The following is a 19,481-nucleotide window of genomic DNA, read 5'->3' on the forward strand; positions in this document are numbered from 1 at the left end:
TAAAACAAAGTTGGAATAAAAGCTGCCCAATTTAACACAGTTAGTATAAGCTACTAACCGAAACGAAATCTTTATGCACTTGAAATCTGTTTCCAATCCCTGTTATGTGGCCTACCAGTGATGCTGCGGCTAAACTGTTTACTTTTGTATTTCGTAATCCAACGTTTTAATTATAAATGGTCTTATCAGTCTTACAATGCACTTCCAGTGGATCGCATTCAAGCGTTTTTGATCTTCATAAGCGATAACAATCAGATGTTGGAAAAGCGGTCGCCTATAACGCACGTCATCGCCTACATGTTTTCCGTCGTGCTGGCCGCGTTACGTCTTCCCAACCCAGCTTTGTATGTGAAGGCAAAATTTATTATCGATTCTCTGAGCCATGAAACTCTGCAGGTTTGTTTTGTTATCAATGTTTCTTTTTTGACATATGGTTGTGCACTCGATAACTTTTCCTTCTGCTGACACCTCAATGGTGTAATGAAGCATTCTTTAATTTGCTGACGGAGAATTTAAATCATAGTATAACGCACATGTAAGATTGTAAGTTTGAAAAAATGATTTTTAGATTTCCTATCTTTGCCTACAACACGAATTCGACAAGTCTCTGCGGGACCGTACATTTGTGACGTCACAATTGCTTCTGGTTCACCAGTTGCGCCCGCACAGCTCTCCCCTATCGTTCACTCGGTTTTCACACTTCATGGATGTGCTCGCCAAGGAATCTATGCTCCGGAAACGCCTCGGGCTGTCCTTTGCCTTCCCCCCAAGTACGTCTTTTCGTTCTTCAGTCATCTTACAAATAAAAAGAAAAATTGCAAAATGATTGTTGTTTTTAAGTCCTGCAGTCGTCTAGCGTAAAAAGTAACCACGGCGTTAAAGCATACGCCCGTTACAGTTTTTTTCAACTGTTTAATTTCGGAAAATGTGACATTCTCTATGACTAAACTTTTCGTAAAAAAATCGTCAAATAACGTCACTGTCTTGCTTTAGACGCGTGCTCACAAAAAGATCATTTACGGTCGGAACGAAATCAAGAAGAAGATCTGTTGGCAAATCAGAGAAGCGGGACTCTAATTACGTTTTCGCAGAAGCTTGAGGGGGCAAACCTACTTGTTGGTATTGACGATGGTAAGGCTGCCATGTGCATTTTATGATCAGCGTTCTGAAGCGCGAATTTTGTTTTTCTGTGAAATTGGAGTAGTAAATTTACGGTGTGCTGGGTTTTAAATGCGAAAGCGTTTCCACAACTTCTTCATCTGTTTTCAACTCCGCAGATTTTGTCAAGAAGTGTCAAGCTGGCACGGGGGAGAGCTACATGAGCGGACAAAATAGTTTGTACGAGTTTAATTTCGGAAGCCAAGCTGCAGGTATCATTTCAATCTTGCTGTTAGAGTAATATAATACACATTTGATTGCAAAGCGAATATTCACTCTCTGACTGAGAAAGCCTCTTCTGAGGCTTGATCCCCACAATTTTGAATACTCAGTTAGCAAAAGTTTTACATCGTTTGAATGAAAATAAACGATGAAATGATGAAAATAGGTCAATAATGCACGTAGCTGCGCCTCTGTATGGATGTGCTGTTGTCTTTTAAAGCTCTGAGAGCATTGCGTGTCTGCAATGGACCCAGCACTACTGAAACACGCATTCTTATTATTACTGCACACGCACAGAAACATAGATTTCTTCGACTTGCCCAAATCGTTTTCGCTTTGCAAGTTGCATCAATTCCCGCTCATCACTCTTCAATCTTACTTTCATAACACGTTGTTTAACATCTTTAATATTATTCTAAACCTTTCCTACTTTTGTTTCAAGATGGTTTTTGTCCGACAAAGATGAAAGAAGAATCGCAGATGAACAAAGAAACCGTGAATCACGTGATGCTCGTCATCTGCAAAGTTAGCATTGGTCTGCTCCCTTCGTTTCTGTAGTTTTCGTCTTTTCAGCTCAAACTAACGCTCGTTAGCCATAAGCCTTTTTAAATACCTCGAATTGAGTTCTACCATTCGCAGTTCTGTGTCACCCCAACATTGTTCTAGTTTGTGTTTCAGATCGAATTTTCTTAATTGTTTCCTTCTCTTTTGTTTTCATTCTTTTTGTATCAAGGTTATTTAATTTTCTATTCACGGCGCTAGAAATTACTTTCGCGGATATTTTACCACTTTCTGTCGCTTTTTTATTAATAAATTCTAATTTTTTAACCAGTACATGATTGGCTGTGAGGAGGAAATCATAGAAAAGTCAACCACGAAAGAATTTCACGCTTTTCTCCGGCAACTTCAAACATGGCTGAGCTACAACGAACAAATTGGTTATTTCACCAACAGCCCCTCCATGCTACGCTCCACTGTCGGTGTCAGCACCCTGCTGAAGAATTTACCCAAGGTAAGAGTTTTAGCAGGTGGGTTGGCTTGGTTTAAACCAGGGGTTCCCAAACTTTTTTACACCGTGGCCCCCCTATTTTTTTTAACCTTTTGAAAAAATTAAGAAACGTCATATTAATTTAAAAAAAATATATATACAGTAGCCTAACCGGTACCGTAGTTAGAATGATAAAATGATATAAATGCAACACACAATAAACATAGTATAGTACCAGAGCCACTATAGTACATTAATTAGTTATTACATATGCAGTTAATAGGATGGTTGAGCTGTTGTTGTTGCAAAATGTAGGCGTACTAGTATTTTTATTAAATTTTAATTTATTTCTTTTGTTATATAGTGTTGGAGTGGACTTAGAGATGATAAATGTAAAAAAATTATTATTTTTTAATTTTTTTCCATGGCCCCTTTGAAAAAGGCTCATGGCCCACCAAGGGGCCATGGCCCCCAGGTTAGGAACCCCTGGTTTAAACTCTGAATACGTCCAGGCCAGAATCTCGCTTTGCTACTATTTCACCATTCAATTGATGTTAAAGACTTAAAGTTTTTTTAAGTTAATAAGGCCATTGGCTGGATTAGATATCCTTTGTGGTTCAAAAGATTGTCTGTGGCGTATATTATATACTGTGCGTCTATGACTATTTGAAGATCTACTTGTCAAGAATTCCTTATTTTCGAATGTGTGAACTTAATATTTACGACAACAGTTCTGTTTGTAGGTGTTGGACTGCAACCATACCTTGGGAAACATTCTGCTTCCTATAGCGCTCGCTCTGTTGGAGCTGGTGGTGAAAACAAGCGACGCCAATTGCGGACAAACCCCGCCAAGTGATTGTCGCGAGTTCGATCTCGACATTTTGGCTGAAACTGATCAGCTGGCTTGGTTGAAGACCCTGCAAGTCATCATGTACAAGGTGCTTCGTAGAGATAAATAATGAGCTTAAAATTGCGGTTAGTTCTGGTTACATCAAAAATAAGGCGACGAAAGGTGACTGGTAATCTGTTAAGAATCGTTTCATTATTTTAGTACTCGGTGAAGGAATGCATCCAACTGGAACAGCTAACTCGCCTCTTGTACATCTGTTTGAAGACATTGCGACAACAGTTTCACATCTGCAACAGTCACATGGTGGAAATCTTTTCAGGTTGGTATTTACTAAACTCATTTCAGTTAAAAAGCTTTTTAAATGTCACAATGGATGAAAATTGCACCTGAACACGATGTATCGTGTATATCACAGTCGGTGCGACCTTTCATGAACCAGAAGCTGAGCTGGTAGATTTAACCAGGGTTGCCTAAATGATTTTTCATGGAAATGCAGTTCGCTGTCTGCCATCGACAGTTAGACACACTTTACAAGAAAGCGACCACCTAAGCAACGATCTTTATCTTTTTTTCTGATAATGTTTTTTCAAGAATTTAAGTTGTCGACAGCGATCCTACACGTAACTTTGCAACCTCATGTAATGTAGTATTTTCAGAAAAAGACAGAAATGAAACGAAAAGTGGTCCGAATGCGCTGACAAAAAAGAGGTATTGTGTCACAAAAAATTGTATTTCTTTTCGAATTTCTCTCAGTGATGAACTTATGAGATGAAGGGGGGCACGATGGATCAAAAATTACTCAAATCAATAAACAATCTACTTTTTGCAGCGTTGGCAATGTGAATCTCCATGACAGTTACTGTTAGGCGTGTGTTTTACTTCAGTTCCATCCGCGACATTAAAGGAGAGATTTGGTTGTCCAGGATTTTCCTTTTATGGCGCTTCTCGGTTTTCATACGATGATATATAGGTAGTGGGTGTAAGAAAATATAAAGTTGTCTAGTGTTTCACTTTAGTGTGCGCAAAACATCAGTGAAATATTAAAAACTTCACCCGTGTCTATTTTGTACATGTTTTATTTTTAGTATGTTAGTCTTGTGTATAAACGTTGATGTGTTGATGAATGACCCCGAGTGACACTGCATCTTTTCTGTATTAAGCGAATGTGTGTTGTGCGTAGGTCGGACAAGCATTTGTCGTTGGATATGGACAAGTATGGGATCCGAAGCTCTGGGTCGTTTGGGAAAGTAAGTCTCCATTTTGTGTTGTTGTGCCAACTCTCCATTCAGAGCCTTTTTTCTCGTTTCAAAAAGCTGAAAAAGGTTTGGAAGTGGTTAAATTTGCTCCTGCTGATGCTAGTTGTGGCCGTGTCTCTGCTATTTTTCTCGGAAAGTTTGTAAGAAGGATTCACTAAATGTCTTTTTACGTTTTTCAATGCCTCGTCAGCCTTTACTATTGTTTTGTAGAAAATTTATAAGTCAAACATTGCTAAACACTTATTTTCAATGCTAAGGAAAGAGGAGGTGATGAGGACACCTTCCCACTGCTTGGCAACTTAACAGCAGCCTCCAGCCGCCAGGATATAATCAGCATCGGAACATTCAACGGTCATGGCAAGTCCAATGAACGTGTCGACCACAGTAGCAGCGTGGAAAATATTTTTGTAGGGTAAGATTTTTTTAAATTTCGATTGTTATTGTTAATGGGAAGCGATGGAGGGCTGTTGTGGAAGTACGCAGTCCAGGTACTTATATCGCAATTGCTGCTTTTATGTTTACTTTTTCGGAGATTAAGTGAGCGGAGAGGCAACGAAGTCAATCTTCGTGTCCGCCTTTAAGTATCTTTCCAAAGACAGAGCCGCATAGTCATGCTCGTGAGCAGTGTCGAACCGGCGCCGTTTCGAGCGTCGTACAAGAATTCTCACCACTTGGCTATGCACTCAGTATGCAGCCGACATATTGCTCACTGACTTGTATGGCAGTGGGTAGTAAGCATCCTTTGCATGTCGTGATCCTCTTTTGAATTTTAGCAACGATCCCGCTCATTGTAAGTTTATACATTTCAGCGGAGAAACCGGGTCCAGAAACGGCAATGACGCAACTGTTGCAAGGAACTCTTTAAGCAGTAAGTTTTAGTTTACCACCTACCTGCTCTGTTTTTGCTGCACATATTTTCTGTGACTTCACAATTCCTTTGTACTGCAGAAGCACGCAGTGGGGACAACACTATTGACAAGCAGCTTGATTGTAACGCCAACGAGCATCTTTACTCAAGGTCGGTATTTAAACACTGGTTGCTGGTTCAGTTTTGTTGTTTTTATTTGTCATTTTGCTTGTGCTAATTATTTTCCAAAAAACTTCGTGCATCGCAATGTTCCAGGTGTAGTCAGTGCAAGGAGGTCATCAAGGATTTTGGATATGAAGCCTTGTCATTGTGTATTGCCAACCTCTGCCAGTTCGTGAAGTTCAACCCAGCTCTCGCTGTTCCGCTCCTTCCTCGACTCCTCTCGCAAGTAGGCATGCTGTGGAACGTGCACTTTGCAAATCACTTGCAATGGGTTCAGTTTAGCCTGAAAAATTTCAATGTTTTGTGAAAAAAGCCGGAGAAACTCTAAAAAAAAAGAAAAAAAAATAGGTTGAATACTTTAACATATTAACGTCCACCTTGTAGAGTACAAGTCAATTCAAAGAGAAACAAGAGTTTATTTACTAAACTTCCATGTTTGATCAACTACACCATTAATAGTTTTCAAAGTTTTCATGTCCAGCTTGAAATTATCTTGTTGCAGATCGCGATTTCGGGTATTAAACCCTCTTCAGTACAACTATATAAACAGGCAGCATAGTACAGTAAAATTTACAGCAGTTCACTTTAGAAAATGACAAAATTGTTATGTGGTTGCCAAGAAACGAATTAGTCTGCGAAATTAGTCTACGAGCAGTAATAATGACAATTTTTATGCAAATTATGAAGGTAATTGGGTCATACAATGTTCAAAGAAAATACATTAAAAGCATTCCGGGAAGTATTTAAATTCTAACAAAAATGGGGGTCAGTCAAGCTGACATACGCCCAAATCTGAGACCAGTCAAGCCGGCCTCCTGTAGAATGATCCGAGCGAGCCGGATGCAAGACACTTCAAATCACTAATTAAAAAGTTAATATGTTAAAGTATTCAACCTATTTTTTTTCTTAAATTTTCGACGCATAAGTATCTGCTTTACGTGGATCCCTTAACAAACTTTACGTTTATTTAAGGTTAAATGTGTTAAACCCCTTTTTAATTAGAAACTCTAAAACTTTGATATCTGTGTAAATGACGTAGTTATAAAGTTACCCTCAATGTGTTGCTTCCATAGATGGCGTACATCGCGGAACCTCTGTGCGATGAGAAAAGTAACGAGTCGGCGATGTCTTCTGTCGTGCTCACAGCGAAGCAATCTATTCGTTGCATCGTTCACCAATTGGCTGACCATCGAATCTTCAGATGTTTGTTTCTGATTTCGTTCCCGGCCGGTAACTGCTGGTTGATAACCTTACCTGACTACCTTCAATATTTTTTTGGAAATTTTCCGACTTTAAACCAAACAATTTTTACATTTTTTTTGCATCTCCATGCAGATATGCTTCAGTAGTGGTGTGTGTGTGTGGTAGTCCAGTTTTAATCTGGTGATGTCCCCGTTACCGAGGGTGGCCGGGTTCACCTCCAAATGCCGCAATCGCCTTCACACCCTGCCTCTACATCGATCTGTCTAACGCGTCCTCTCTTGTCAAGCCCACCTTGCTGCTTTCTTCCTCAACTTGCCTTTTCCACGTTTTCTTGGGTCTTTCTTGTTTTCTACGACCCTCCACTCGCAACTCTAGCGCTCTTCTCAAAACATCATCTTCATCCCTTCTCAAAACATGCCGCTACCACCTCACTTTATTCACTTTCGCCAACGTATCAACATTTTCATTCAACCCAAGCAAGTTCATGAGTTCTTCAGTATTCCTTTTGTCCATCAGCTTCACACCACACATTGCTCTTACCATCGCTCTCTCAGCTCTTCTTAAAATCACCAATTCGTTTTCCTGTAAGCACCATGTCTCACTTCCGTACAGCATTGCAGATCTCACACAACTAGTATAAATTCGTCCTTTCATTTTGAACGGAAATCTTCTACCACATAACAACTCTCGACACTCTCTGAATTTCACCCAACCAAACCTTACTCTTGCAGTCACTGCCGCTTCACAGGCACCACTTGCATTCAATCTATCTCCTAGATGGCAAAAGGCATTCATCAACTTCGTCATTTAGCTTTTCAACAGGACCAATCATTACTTCTTCAATCTTCTTGCATCTTTCACATTCAAAACCATCTCCGGATCTGCATGCCACTCTCTTCATCTTTGCACACCTTCCATGCACCCACTTCCTGCATTTTGTACACTTAACAGAATTTGCCATCACTCTTCTTCCACATACACCACATGGGTGAATTTTGCTCATTGTGATTTCCACTTCCGTTTCACTTATTAGGACCTTTGTCTTTTTGATGTTCACGCGCGTACCTTTACAATTGAAGCGACTCCTTCCACGTCTCAAATTTCTCTCTCAGGTCTTCCATTGTGTCACTCAACAAAAGAATAAATAATTCAATAAGAATAAATTTTTAACACAGCAACGTATAACTGTGGCGTATAAAATCTTGCGTGAATTAGTCTTGTTGTTACATTTTATTTTCGTTTGAAAACGTCTATTTTATTCAGCTTCGGTAGAGAGTTTGTCTTGTTGAACCATAGGCATACGAAGCCGAGCAACGTTATCAAGTTTAACATATTTAAAGATCAGTATATTTACAAAAAAACACAAAACTACGCAACAATTAAATATCGAACGTTTTCGACATCACAAGATGTCCTCTTCAGGAATAATATACATACAACTTAACTACATCTGAATAAAATACAATGGTTAACTAAATCTATAAACAGAAAAAGACAAAAACTGCACAGTACTTCTGACTAGCTCAAACTCAACGATAGGCTCCACGAGAATCAAAGTTAACTGCATCAAAAGGTGTTAAACAGATCACATGATATGGTAGAAAGGCAAGGTGCGAAAAAACTAATTTTAAAATACAGAGAGCAAGAAAGACGAGCCGCAAGCATACAATTGTCTGTTTAAAAGTGGATTGTGACGTTTTATGTACAAGGCTTCCAAGATCTTAGTTTGATACTCAGACCTGCCTCTGGACATGATCTCAAATTGCTTCATAGAAACGTTGTTTTGACATTCTGTACATGAGAAAATGTGATCTTTAATTGCGCTTTTCTGTACAGAATTCAAATTGAGGTGTTTTGTTTGTTTGTTTGTTTTATCTTTATCCTGCATTGCGGGAAAACGGACTTGAGCGCTATGCATCGGTGTACGCCTTCCGACATACACCTGACCCACGCTGCAGCCGACGGCAATGTCTGTTTCCGGTTGTCTACTCTACTTATGACTTAAATTTGGTACTACCCATTACTCGAAATCGATCACTAGGTAGAGGCAATTATCGTAAAGTTTCTTGCCCAGAGAAACAACAGCAAGTGCGGGTGGCTGGAGTCGAACATGCAGGCTCTCGACTGCGAGCCCAACGCGCTAACCACTCGGCCCAGCTCTAGTCGATAAATGTCTTGTTGACATACCGATGTATGTCAGGCTTGCATCACGCAAACAACTGAATTTATAAACGACATTAGAACATAGAGCAAAGGGCGTAGGCGACTTCAGCTGGAAATATCTGCCTACTTTGAACGTTCTATGCGTTCTATGCGCAATCAAAACAGAATCGCAATGCAAACGTTTACCACCACATTGGGAGCATGTGCCTGACTAATATACGACTTATTGAATCTAGTCCTTTGTTGTTTTCAGAGAGTTTATTCTTTCCTGTCCTGATCGCTTGTCTGAGAGGATACAGCGCATTCAATTGCATCCGTGTGCTCAAACGCACTTTGGAGGTAAATCTTGTCAATACAGTTCTTCTACCACCATAGCCAAAAATAGGTCCGTAGGCATTGTTTTCTTGAGCAGCTTGTTGTTCATAATCATGAGAGAAATTAAGAGTTATTGTCGAAGGGGCGCCACTCCGCATTCGACGGCATGCCTTTAAATGTCTTGCTACAGATCACATGCTCTTGAGCGGCGTCGGACCGGTACCCTATCGAACGTTGTGCCGGGGCTCTCACCACTCGGCTATGCAGCCGGTCTATTGCTCAGCACCAAATAAAGCGTGGTGATGGGTGTTGGTCGGTTCATCATTAAACATGCACCGATTGGTGGCGACACGTTTCACACTTTATTTGGTGCTGAGCAAACGATCACCACCGTGTCATTTGCAAACGGCTTGCCCTTTGACCTTCTGACGTATTCTGCGGTATAGAATTTCTAAACGAGTGGAGTAAAGTTTGGCTGACGTGACTGCGCACGTAGCTTAACTGATCTCTCACACTTACAAAGGTGAACAAAGCATGTTCTGTTGTAGGATCTTCCCGATGATCTGAACACTCTTCATAGAGGTGATCTCAACTGCTTGTTGACAAATCTCGCTTCCTATCTCTTCCACCTCCGCAACGATCCTTCACCAAACTCCCAGTGGCAACCAGTATTAAACGGGTTTTCTTCTCTCTTTCTTCGGCTTAACACATACATCACTAAACAAGGCATGGTACGTTGATGACAATCATGTTATTTTCATATAGTCTCCTGCAATATGTTTTTTGTCATTTGTCGTTTTTTCTATTTGATTTTGTTGGTACCTATGTATTTTCGCTCAGTATTCTTTCGATTCTGTTCTTCGAGTGATGGTCCATCTGTTGAAAAGTCCCGTCCTCACCAACACAAAGGTAGATAAACTTAACACCGTATAATTCTTTCGTTCTACAAGATTTTTTGGAAAAATCTTTTGAATGCATGCTAAAAAACTGAGATGAAAAAGAGGAAATTTACTCAGAATTGATTGTGATAAATAATATTTTCTGTGGTATCTAATACTCTCGGTGGAAAAATCTAAAAAAATATCGGTGGTTACGTTTCAATTTTCAACACCTTGCATTGTTTTCTGCCTGCATGAATTTTATTCTCATATGTCACCGTTTGGTTTCTATTAAAACAGTTGATTTTGTTGGAGCCGTTCTCGAAGATTCTTTCGACCTCAGTTACCAAGTGCACTTTTTCGGTCAACCTCTTGTACCACTTATGCTCTGTCAACAATTGCACATTTAACAAGGTAAGATTCCATAAAACTTCACAATGTAAATCAACGTTATTTTTGCAGTGCGTTTTAAAATGCCCTTTTTTGCAGGATAGAGACAAAATGCATTTGGCAAGATGCGTGGTGTCAAAGTTAGTGTCCGCGCTGAAGATGAACACAGAGATACTAGATCACAATCTTATTCTGCTACTTCAGGTAAACGTGATGTGTAAATACGCCTAGCACATAACAACTTTCCAATATTGTTATTATCAAGCAGGTTTGAATTCTTCCTTTAAAGCCATTATGAAACGAGGCGCAATTGTTGCATTGCGATTGACTGTGAAGATCTTCATTATCACATTATCTACTCACTATCTTCTAAAGCTTGGGCAAGACAGTTTACACATTAATGGAAATTTGAACCAATGAGGCCAGCCGGGTTTCCACAGGTGGCAGGATAGAGTTTTCAATAGTTTCAAAAATGTTCTTAGTGAACAGTGAATTGACCTTGTATAATATTTGTATTTCAGATCGTCCTGATTGACAGCGGCAGCATGGTTAACTCATCCACCACCAACCTACTTGATCGTCATATGCCCGATGTCTCCAAAATTAACGTGAGCTCTTTGAACTGGATTTTTCAAAGCGTTAAAGCAGAAGTATTCGTCATGCATGACACTCAGAACCCTGTGATCAGACATAATGGTCATGTGAGTTGTTTTTTCCAATGGTAATTAAAAGCTATTGTTTTTATTTTTACAGAAAATTTGCGCCATGGAATGCATGAAATGCCACGTCAGTGATTGCCTCGATCTTCTTGGGGACGAAAACTTTCTTAAAAACTTAGAAGTGAGTTTTAGGGCTCGCAAACCTGGTGAAAGCAAATACAGTATGACTGAATCGTTTACGGTGTAAGATATAAGGGCTGAACAACAGTCACAAACTATGCATTCAGGGTGCAGGGGTACAGTGGCTATTTTATAGGTAACGGAGCTCTGATGGGCATGAAAAAAATATTCTATAAACTGACAACAATTTTCACCAGCGTTGCCAGATTCTTTTTGTATTTTTAGCGAAAAGGTGGCGAAGTTGAGTTCCGGCAACACTACACCATTAATTGGATGTATCAGCAACTCTAAACATGACAACATAATTCTTTTTGTTTCTCAATTCTTTTTCCAGGTATTGACCTTTTGTATTTTTGCAGCACAAAGATGGCTCGGCAACAGGGCGCCGATCAGGTGGCTCGGCCATGTTGAAAGTGAGTCGTGGCTCTGACTTGAAACTTGCCATCGCTCAGGTTGTGGCTGGAGGCTTGTGCGCCCTTTCAAGCAACTCCGCTCAGCTTCAATCCTTGCTTCAACCGCCATCGGCCATGCAGCACGGGTGAGTTCTACTCTGTGACCTTTCTTGCTCAGAAACTATCGCTGTCTTGATGAAACAAGCCTTTCTGCATATTAGCGTGTTTTGTCTTTGGCAAACGATAAACTCAGGAGATTGTGATTTTTAAAATTAAGAGGAAATATTTTTATCTTACAGTTTTACTAGTGTTTCTGCAACCTACCTTTCATTGCCTTCATGTTTTTCTTAGCGTTGTTTCAATAAATTTTTTTTATGATTATGATGGTTTCTTCTGAAACCAACTAATTAGAGTAATATCTCATAAAACCTTAATTCCAGACCAAGAGCTTACAGCGAATGCGTCGCCCAAATAACGAAGCTATCTTGGGTGTTGCTTGGGTCTCTGAGTCATCTCGGGCTACAGCAAGGAGCTTGGGAGAACTTGTGGTGTCCGATTCCTTTCAGTCAAGGCCGTAACTTGGCCACCATTGTGCAAGTTATCCTTACAGGATATTTGGAACAGAAGAAGGTGGACACTGGACAGTGCTATTTTATTTTTTTTGAGCAAAGTGTTTAAAAAAATGTATCTAAGCCTATAGTAGTTTTGCATTGTTGTAGGTGGAAATTGAAGAAAATTTGTTGTTATGCTTGGTCTATTTGAGTAAAAAGTGCATAGCCGAAAATACAGAAACTAAACTCATGTTACGAAGACGATACTGTTTTCATCATACGTTTAGATTAGAACATTTTCGTTCGTGTGAATCAATTTAGTAGATTTGATTGACCATGCAGTAGCATCAAATCATGTTTCTGTGACACTGTCTTTTGCTTACAGGATTCAAAAATGACCATGTCATCGCTCTTCCACGCATTCATCTTTTGTCAGGTGATAATGTTTGCTTTTAGTTGCACCAGGCCGTGACTCTACTTTCCTTGATGGTTTGTTTTTGCGACCACTGCTTTACCACATTTGACTTATAAGCCGTTAAACAAAACTGCAGCAGATTGATATTCTATTCTCAGCTTTGGACAGTCTACTGCGAGCAACTTTCCTACTTCACACTGTCGTCCAGTTCCTCGTCACAAGGTGGCAGTAGTGGTTCGATAAGCTTCACAAGTTACAATCCGGTCGGGGACCATCACGGCGCCGATATGCAACTCTTCGAATTTTGGAGCAAAGTGACTCCAAGCGTACTGGTTCTCATGGAACATGATGAAATGGTGGGAATTAAAATTACAATAGTGACGTCATGCTGGTGCATGATTTAACAGTTCTTCAAATTGATTTAGTTTCCTTGTACTTTCCTGGATACTGAAAAAAACGCCTTTACGGTGACGAAAGCTTTGTCAAAAAATTAAAAAAGTTGCTAAAACTGGCGAAAGCATCAAGAATGTTCAATTTTCTCTAATATTATTAGCCTAAAATTCAGAGTTTGCTTGTTTGAAGTTACAAAATGCCATCTTTTTATGTTGTTAGCTTACTGGTAAATCGCTTAGGCTTAGCCTACATGTCATTGACTTTTATGTACGATTAATTATTTTTCAGGTTGCTGAAAACATACGCCGCCACATTGCCAGTCTGATAGAATGTCTACAGCATTACGATTCTTCCACACTTGTCAAAGTAGGTTTGTCTGACAACTTCATTCTTGGGGTATTCTTTTCAGTGTTTCCATTTATTTTTGAATTTTTTTTTATCGATTCTTTGTTTCAGCTTTATCCGATGTGGTCCCCTATGCTCGATGTTTTCCGCAACAAAGATGCAATGGCTCCTCAAGATTGTTTTCATTGGTCAGACACGTCTCGTACAGCCATGGAACAATCCAGTCACACCGGTATGTGAAATCAGCATTGAGGTCGGGAAATTGGCGTAAAATTAAGAAAAGTGTACTCCTACACCGAAATATCAGGAGTGTTGTATTATTTTTTTCTGTTGACTTCGTAGTTAGTTCATCTGATATTTGATTAACATTTTTCGATAACTTTTCACAACCTAAAATCTACTAACCTTTTTTGTCAACTTTAATAACGCAGTATGACGGCTCTCACGAGCCTCTCTGTGGATTTCGTATGATATTTGATCAAAGTATGTGAAGCTTAAGTTGTGTGTCGCATAATCTTTTTCTGCAGCAGATCAAAGTGATCAACCCCAACGTGAAATGACTGGAGTTGTTGATGGCGCTGCCGTTGCCAATGCCCAGCATGTTCTGCGTATCGTTGAGTCGATCAATGGAAAACTTGTTCAGATGGAGAAACACGAAGCATTTTCGATTGTTTGATTTTGATTGATGTTTCATTGAGATTCGTTGCCGCACTCTGCATTTGAACATAGCTAAACGAAGTGTTTTCAGTGTCAAATAGTTTTTTTCACAATGTCGCTATAAACGTGTAAATATAACGCCTATATTGCCATACATCACCTGTTTTGAACTCAAACTGGTCATACTAAGCAGTCAAATACTAATAGACTTTACAATCGCATACCGGTAAATGTTTTAGGGCTTTAGTAGATTATAAATAGTAGCCTACCGGTCATGGGCGCCGATCGCTCTCTAAAATTGGTGGGGACATTTAGCGTACTAGGAAAGGTAGCAGGGGCGACGAGCGAAGCAAGCTGGAAAGATCGGGGATCTGTTCTGACACAAACCAAACACTCGGCAACGAGTCTCCGGCGAATTAAAAACGAAATCCTTGGGGAGGTCATGGAAGTTGATCGAATTCAAAACATTGTTGTGCACATGGCAGACCATTGCATGATTTTGCCGTTTCAGTGTCATGGTAGATCGTAACCACGTTTTCACACGTCACAAAGTTGACAATGGCCGTTCAGCTGAACGCGAGCTGACTGGTGAAATGAGAAAAAGTTCCACTTGCGGAAACATTTGCCGAACAGCGGATGGCATCTTCTTGAATATTATTCAAAAATCTTGCACCGACTTTCCATTGTAGGTAAGCTACGGTACTGCTTTCGAAAGAAGCATAGCCTATATAGTTCTTGTGCAAGGGACTCTGTGTCAGAGAACTTTAGGATAATCGTCTACAACATGTGATTGTAGTTCTCCACTGTGATTCTTGAAGAATTTTGTAATGCTCAAGATCGGTCGACTTGAAATAGTCAATAGGATTTTGCTGAGAGCTGTCATTGACTGCAAATTACTCTGACCGATATTTCGTTTCTGGTGTTTGAAGTTGAGGAGGTTAACCATGACCATGCTGAAAACGATTTCGAATCTTTTTGGGACGTGACAGTTTCAATGACTCAAGATCGCAATCCTCCATTACCCTCTCAGCATTTACAAAGACAAGATTGATTGAATCTTTATCCTCGGACTGGAGAAGTCAACAAGATGAAATTCTTCTTCACTGCGTAGATGGCACCTTCAAGCATGCTAGCCAGTCACCGTACAACCTTGCAAGGCTTTGTAAAAACGTTCCAGACATAGAATGACAGACAATGGCGCTAATTACCCAAGCGTGTGCTAATGGCCCTGGCGTAACCAAAACAAATACAATTTGTGGATTTGTTGTATTTCCAGACGTTTAATAAAAATAAACAATAATAATTGTAGCGATAGCCAACCAAGTGAGAAAACCATTTACCTCTTGTACTTCTTGTTACTTACTGATTCAGTGTATAAAAGCAACGCAATATATAGTAAGAAAGAAACGCAAAACAATCAACTAAGGAACGTGGTACAGAACGCTCAATTGATTACACGCGCAGTGCGGTAGTAATCAATTCCAACGTCTGTACCAGAAAACGCTGAACTGTGATTATGTAGTGACGCTGGTCACGAGTTACATATATTCAACGTAAATAAAATGACGACTATAACACCTCCCCCGATAATTTTTATACACAAAGAAAAATATGAACAAGACACCGAATTAAACAATAAAACTCAAAGTCCGAAACGGGCCGGAGGTCTGCGGCGACGGCTCGACCTTCGGGGGTTGTGTGGCCCGAATTCCGGTACAGTCGGTGTGTCGTCCGAATCCGTTCGAGCTGAGGTGGAGACAGCGGAGGAGTCGACTGTTGGTGCAGGAGTTTCTCCCGGCTCCTGGTCCTCCGATGATGCATAGCGAGGTTGCAGTTGGTCCATATGGCGCCTCCACGTCGGACCATGTGGCAGCAGACGTACCAGGAAGATTCGGCTACCCTGTCGCTTAATCACCTCGGCTGGAACCCAACGAGGATCCTGGCTCCGTCATGGAGTGAATGATAGCGCGTAACAGGGATCTCCCGGTTTGAAATGTCGTTTTGTAACTTCGGAGGCGTCCGTGTTGTGAGGTTTTTGTCGGGGTACCACTTGAGACGATGTGGGGAGAAGCGTGTCGATCTTGGTTCGAATCTGACGATTGTTGAGTAATTGGCTTGGAGAGTAGCCACTCGGAGTTGGCGTGCGTCGATACTGCTGTAGGAATTCCAAGACGGCTTGTTTCGGGGGCAGGGAAGATTTGCGAAGTGCTTGCTTGAACGTACGTACGAGGCGCTCCGCCGCTCCATTGGTTTCCGGATGGTAAGGGGCACCCGTGATGTGTACCATACCCCTCTCCTTACAGAAAGTTTGGAATGCTGTGGATTTAAAAGTAGTAGCATTATCAGTAACTACAGTATGGGGATAGCCGAAATGAGCAAAATCTTCTTCTAGCAGGTTGATAGTAGCTGTTGAAGATAAGGAAGTAGTAGCATGAATACAAGGGTATTTAGAAAAAGCATCAATGCTGAGTAACCAATGGTAACCCATGAATTCTACCGCATGATCTATGTGTAAGCGACTCCACGGTGCTTCTGGAACCGTCCATGATTGGACCTGGGTTTTAGATTGCGGTTGATATTCGCCACAGGTACTGCACTTGTGACAAAGTTCCGCGATGTCTCGATCGATGTTTGGCCAGTAGACGGACGTCCTTGCCAACTGCTTCATTCTCTCAATGCCGAAATGTCCTTCATGAAGCAACTGAAGGACGGAAGGACGAAGTTTGGAAGGGATGACCACTCTGGAACCGTAAAGTAGACATCCATAACAAGTAGAAAGAGAGTCTGCGTACTTACGGAACGGTTCGACCGGGTCTTGTGGAGAAGACTTGGCCGGCCATCCTTCATGAATGAAACGCATTACTGTGGAAATGATAGGATCTTTAGAAGATTCTTTACGCAGTGAGGCGGCATTTGGGGTCTGGACCTGCAAATCTAAAGCATCGATAGCACAGACGATATCAATGTCATCCGCACTTTCCTCTTCATCGAAGACTTTATCCCCTCCTGCTGGTAAGCGACTCAAAGCATCAGCGTTTTGATGATCCTTTGTCTTCCTGTACTCAATAGTGTATGTAAATTGCGACAAAAAGAGTGCCCAACGAGCCAAACGATTTGCTGCCAAAGAAGGTGTCGATTTGGTCAGGCCAAAAAGACTAAGCAATGGTTTATGATCTGTGACCAAAATGAATGATCTACCAAAAAGATATTGATAGAATTTCTTTAGCGCAAAAATTATCGACAAAGCCTCTTTCTGAATTTGACTATAGTTTCTCTGAGAGGCTGTTAATACTTTTGAAATGTTTGCTATAGGCCGTTCTGTGCCATCTGGGTAACGGTGAAACAAAGTAGCACCGATGCCCACACTAGAAGCATCACATGCGATACCTACCGGAAGTGAAGCATTGAAATGTGTAAGAACCTCATCAGTAGAAAGATAATGCTTCAGCTGAACAAAAGAGTTTTCCTCTTGCTTTCCCCATCTCCAAGGAATGTCCTTTTTCGTGAGATGGTATAGTGGTTCTGCTACAGTAGAAGCGTTCAACGGTAGAAACTTCGAGTAAAATTGTAAGGAACCTAAAAATGAACGAAGAGAAGATACGTCAGTGGGGGCAGACATCTCCAGTACGGCGTTTACCTTGGGACCTTTGGAAATGCCCTGCCTGGACAAAATGTGTCCGAGATACTCTACCTGAGGTTGTGCAAACTTACACTTGTCTTTCCTACACCTCAGGCCTTTTGAGTGAAGTCGATCGAGGAGCCGTCTAAGATTCTGGAGATGCTCCTCAGCAGTAGTGCCACTGACAAGAATGTCGTCTAGGTAGACTGCAACCCCTGGAAGGTCGGCTGTAAGGTCGTCCATGATCTTCTGAAAATAACCTGGAGCAGAAGATATGCCAAAAGGTAAAACATTTTGTAAAAGTACGCCACGGTGAGTGCTTAATGCGAGTCGTTTTCGTCTGTCAGGACCAAGTCGAATCTGATTGTAGGCATCAGCCAAGTCTATCTTGTCGTATGACTGGCTTGTCGTATGACTGGATACTCTGTAAAGTAGAATAGTTAGACAGAAGGAATTTATCGATAGAAATTCCTAAAGACGAAATTGCATCACGACCTAGCAAGTTCATTCCTTTGACTGTCGTGACTACAAAAGGAATATTATCTGACCTTCCCGTGGAAGGTCAAGTTACCTGGGCCGTGAAAGAACCCGTGATTGGTACTAGATGCTTGGTAGCAGATTGGAACTGCGACACTGGTGCTTGCAATTGAGGTGCGCCTACCCGAGTCCAGACGTCGTTGGAAAGGAAATTTCCATTTGTAGCAGTGTCCAGTTCTAAGGGTGTGGTTACCGAATTAATGGAGATCGGTACTTCCAACTTTGAATTTCGAGGTTTTCTGCAAGAACTAGAAAGCATGTTAATTTCCTCGATACAATTTACCTTAGAAGGTTTGAACTGTCTAGCTTTCTTTCGACAAACACTCTGTAAGTGTCCCGTAATATTGCAGAAATGGCAGGTGGCTTTCTTAAACCTACAGTCATTGGCGTTGTGGTTGGAATTACCACAGCGATAGCATTCTTTATTTTTAGCAGTAAAGAAAGTACCTGTAAGTTGCCTAGTTTTTGGAGGTTTGTTAATGGTCCTTACTTTCGCAACCGGTGCTGGTGGAGTGCCGTAAACAGTTTCTTTCGCCACCTTGGCTGCCTCTTCGCTTTCTGATGCAACCTCCACCGCACGTTTGAAAGTAAGTTCTTCAGCTCTGATTTTGAATAACGCCTTAAGCACCGCCTCGTTATCTATTGAACAAATAAAACGAGTACGTAAAGCTTCGTCCAATGGATTTGAAATGGACGAGAAGTCACAGGTGGCAGCTGCCTGGCGTATGCGGATGGCTAGTTCTTGAGCTGTTTCACCGGGCTTGCGCTTCATTTCGCTCCAGAAACGGAATCGCTCCCTCACGATGAAGCGTTTTGGGTCGAATTGTTGAGCCATGTAATTTGTAATTTCCGTCATGGTGAGATCGTTGACTTCTTTTGGGTTTGTTTCCTGCGCAGCCAAATTTGTTAACATTTTGTAGATTGTAGGTGATTGATTGGTGAGAAAAACCTGCGGCATTTTGTCTTGTGCGACTGAATGTGCTGCTACAAAGGTGTTAAACCTCTTCCAATAGTCTGCCCACAGTTCAGTGGTGGCATCGAACGTTACGAATTTAGGTAAAGATACCTGCTGTTCAGTGACGATCGGTGAGGGAAAGCAAGGAAAGCAGTGCTTACCTGAGCGAAAACTATACAAAATATAATGACTGAATTCTAGGTTTAACTTCTTATTATTTTTATCAAGTCTATTTTAACTTGAAAATTACTGTGTTCGTGACTAGAATTACTCGTAACGCTTGTGAGTATTCTAAGTCCTCACCAAACCGCATGTCTTGCCTATA

At 41.0% G+C, this 19,481-nt stretch overlaps 1 protein-coding gene across 1 annotated transcript in view; it reads left to right on the top strand.

Annotated features, from left to right (window-relative positions):
* LOC145780156 (protein unc-79 homolog) overlaps window positions 1–14,193 on the top strand; it is a 28,963-nt gene extending 14,770 nt beyond the window's left edge. Inside the window, 29 exon segments of the mRNA XM_082591867.1 lie at window positions 209–396; window positions 569–770; window positions 994–1,131; window positions 1,278–1,370; window positions 1,823–1,905; window positions 2,213–2,392; window positions 3,112–3,306; window positions 3,420–3,537; window positions 3,875–3,926; window positions 4,399–4,465; window positions 4,732–4,886; window positions 5,284–5,342; window positions 5,423–5,492; window positions 5,598–5,730; window positions 6,578–6,734; window positions 9,124–9,209; window positions 9,734–9,916; window positions 10,026–10,094; window positions 10,364–10,477; window positions 10,553–10,657; window positions 10,975–11,061; window positions 11,207–11,293; window positions 11,652–11,830; window positions 12,125–12,314; window positions 12,621–12,671; window positions 12,809–13,006; window positions 13,332–13,409; window positions 13,500–13,620; window positions 13,916–14,193. Coding sequence (XP_082447993.1) covers window positions 209–396; window positions 569–770; window positions 994–1,131; window positions 1,278–1,370; window positions 1,823–1,905; window positions 2,213–2,392; window positions 3,112–3,306; window positions 3,420–3,537; window positions 3,875–3,926; window positions 4,399–4,465; window positions 4,732–4,886; window positions 5,284–5,342; window positions 5,423–5,492; window positions 5,598–5,730; window positions 6,578–6,734; window positions 9,124–9,209; window positions 9,734–9,916; window positions 10,026–10,094; window positions 10,364–10,477; window positions 10,553–10,657; window positions 10,975–11,061; window positions 11,207–11,293; window positions 11,652–11,830; window positions 12,125–12,314; window positions 12,621–12,671; window positions 12,809–13,006; window positions 13,332–13,409; window positions 13,500–13,620; window positions 13,916–14,064 — 3,587 coding nt within the window. The 3' untranslated portion in view covers window positions 14,065–14,193.
* The last annotated feature ends 5,288 nt before the right edge of the window (window positions 14,194–19,481 follow it).

This window comes from Aplidium turbinatum, chromosome 11, assembly GCF_918807975.1.
Source record: "Aplidium turbinatum chromosome 11, kaAplTurb1.1, whole genome shotgun sequence".
Classification (NCBI taxonomy): domain Eukaryota; kingdom Metazoa; phylum Chordata; class Ascidiacea; order Aplousobranchia; family Polyclinidae; genus Aplidium; species Aplidium turbinatum.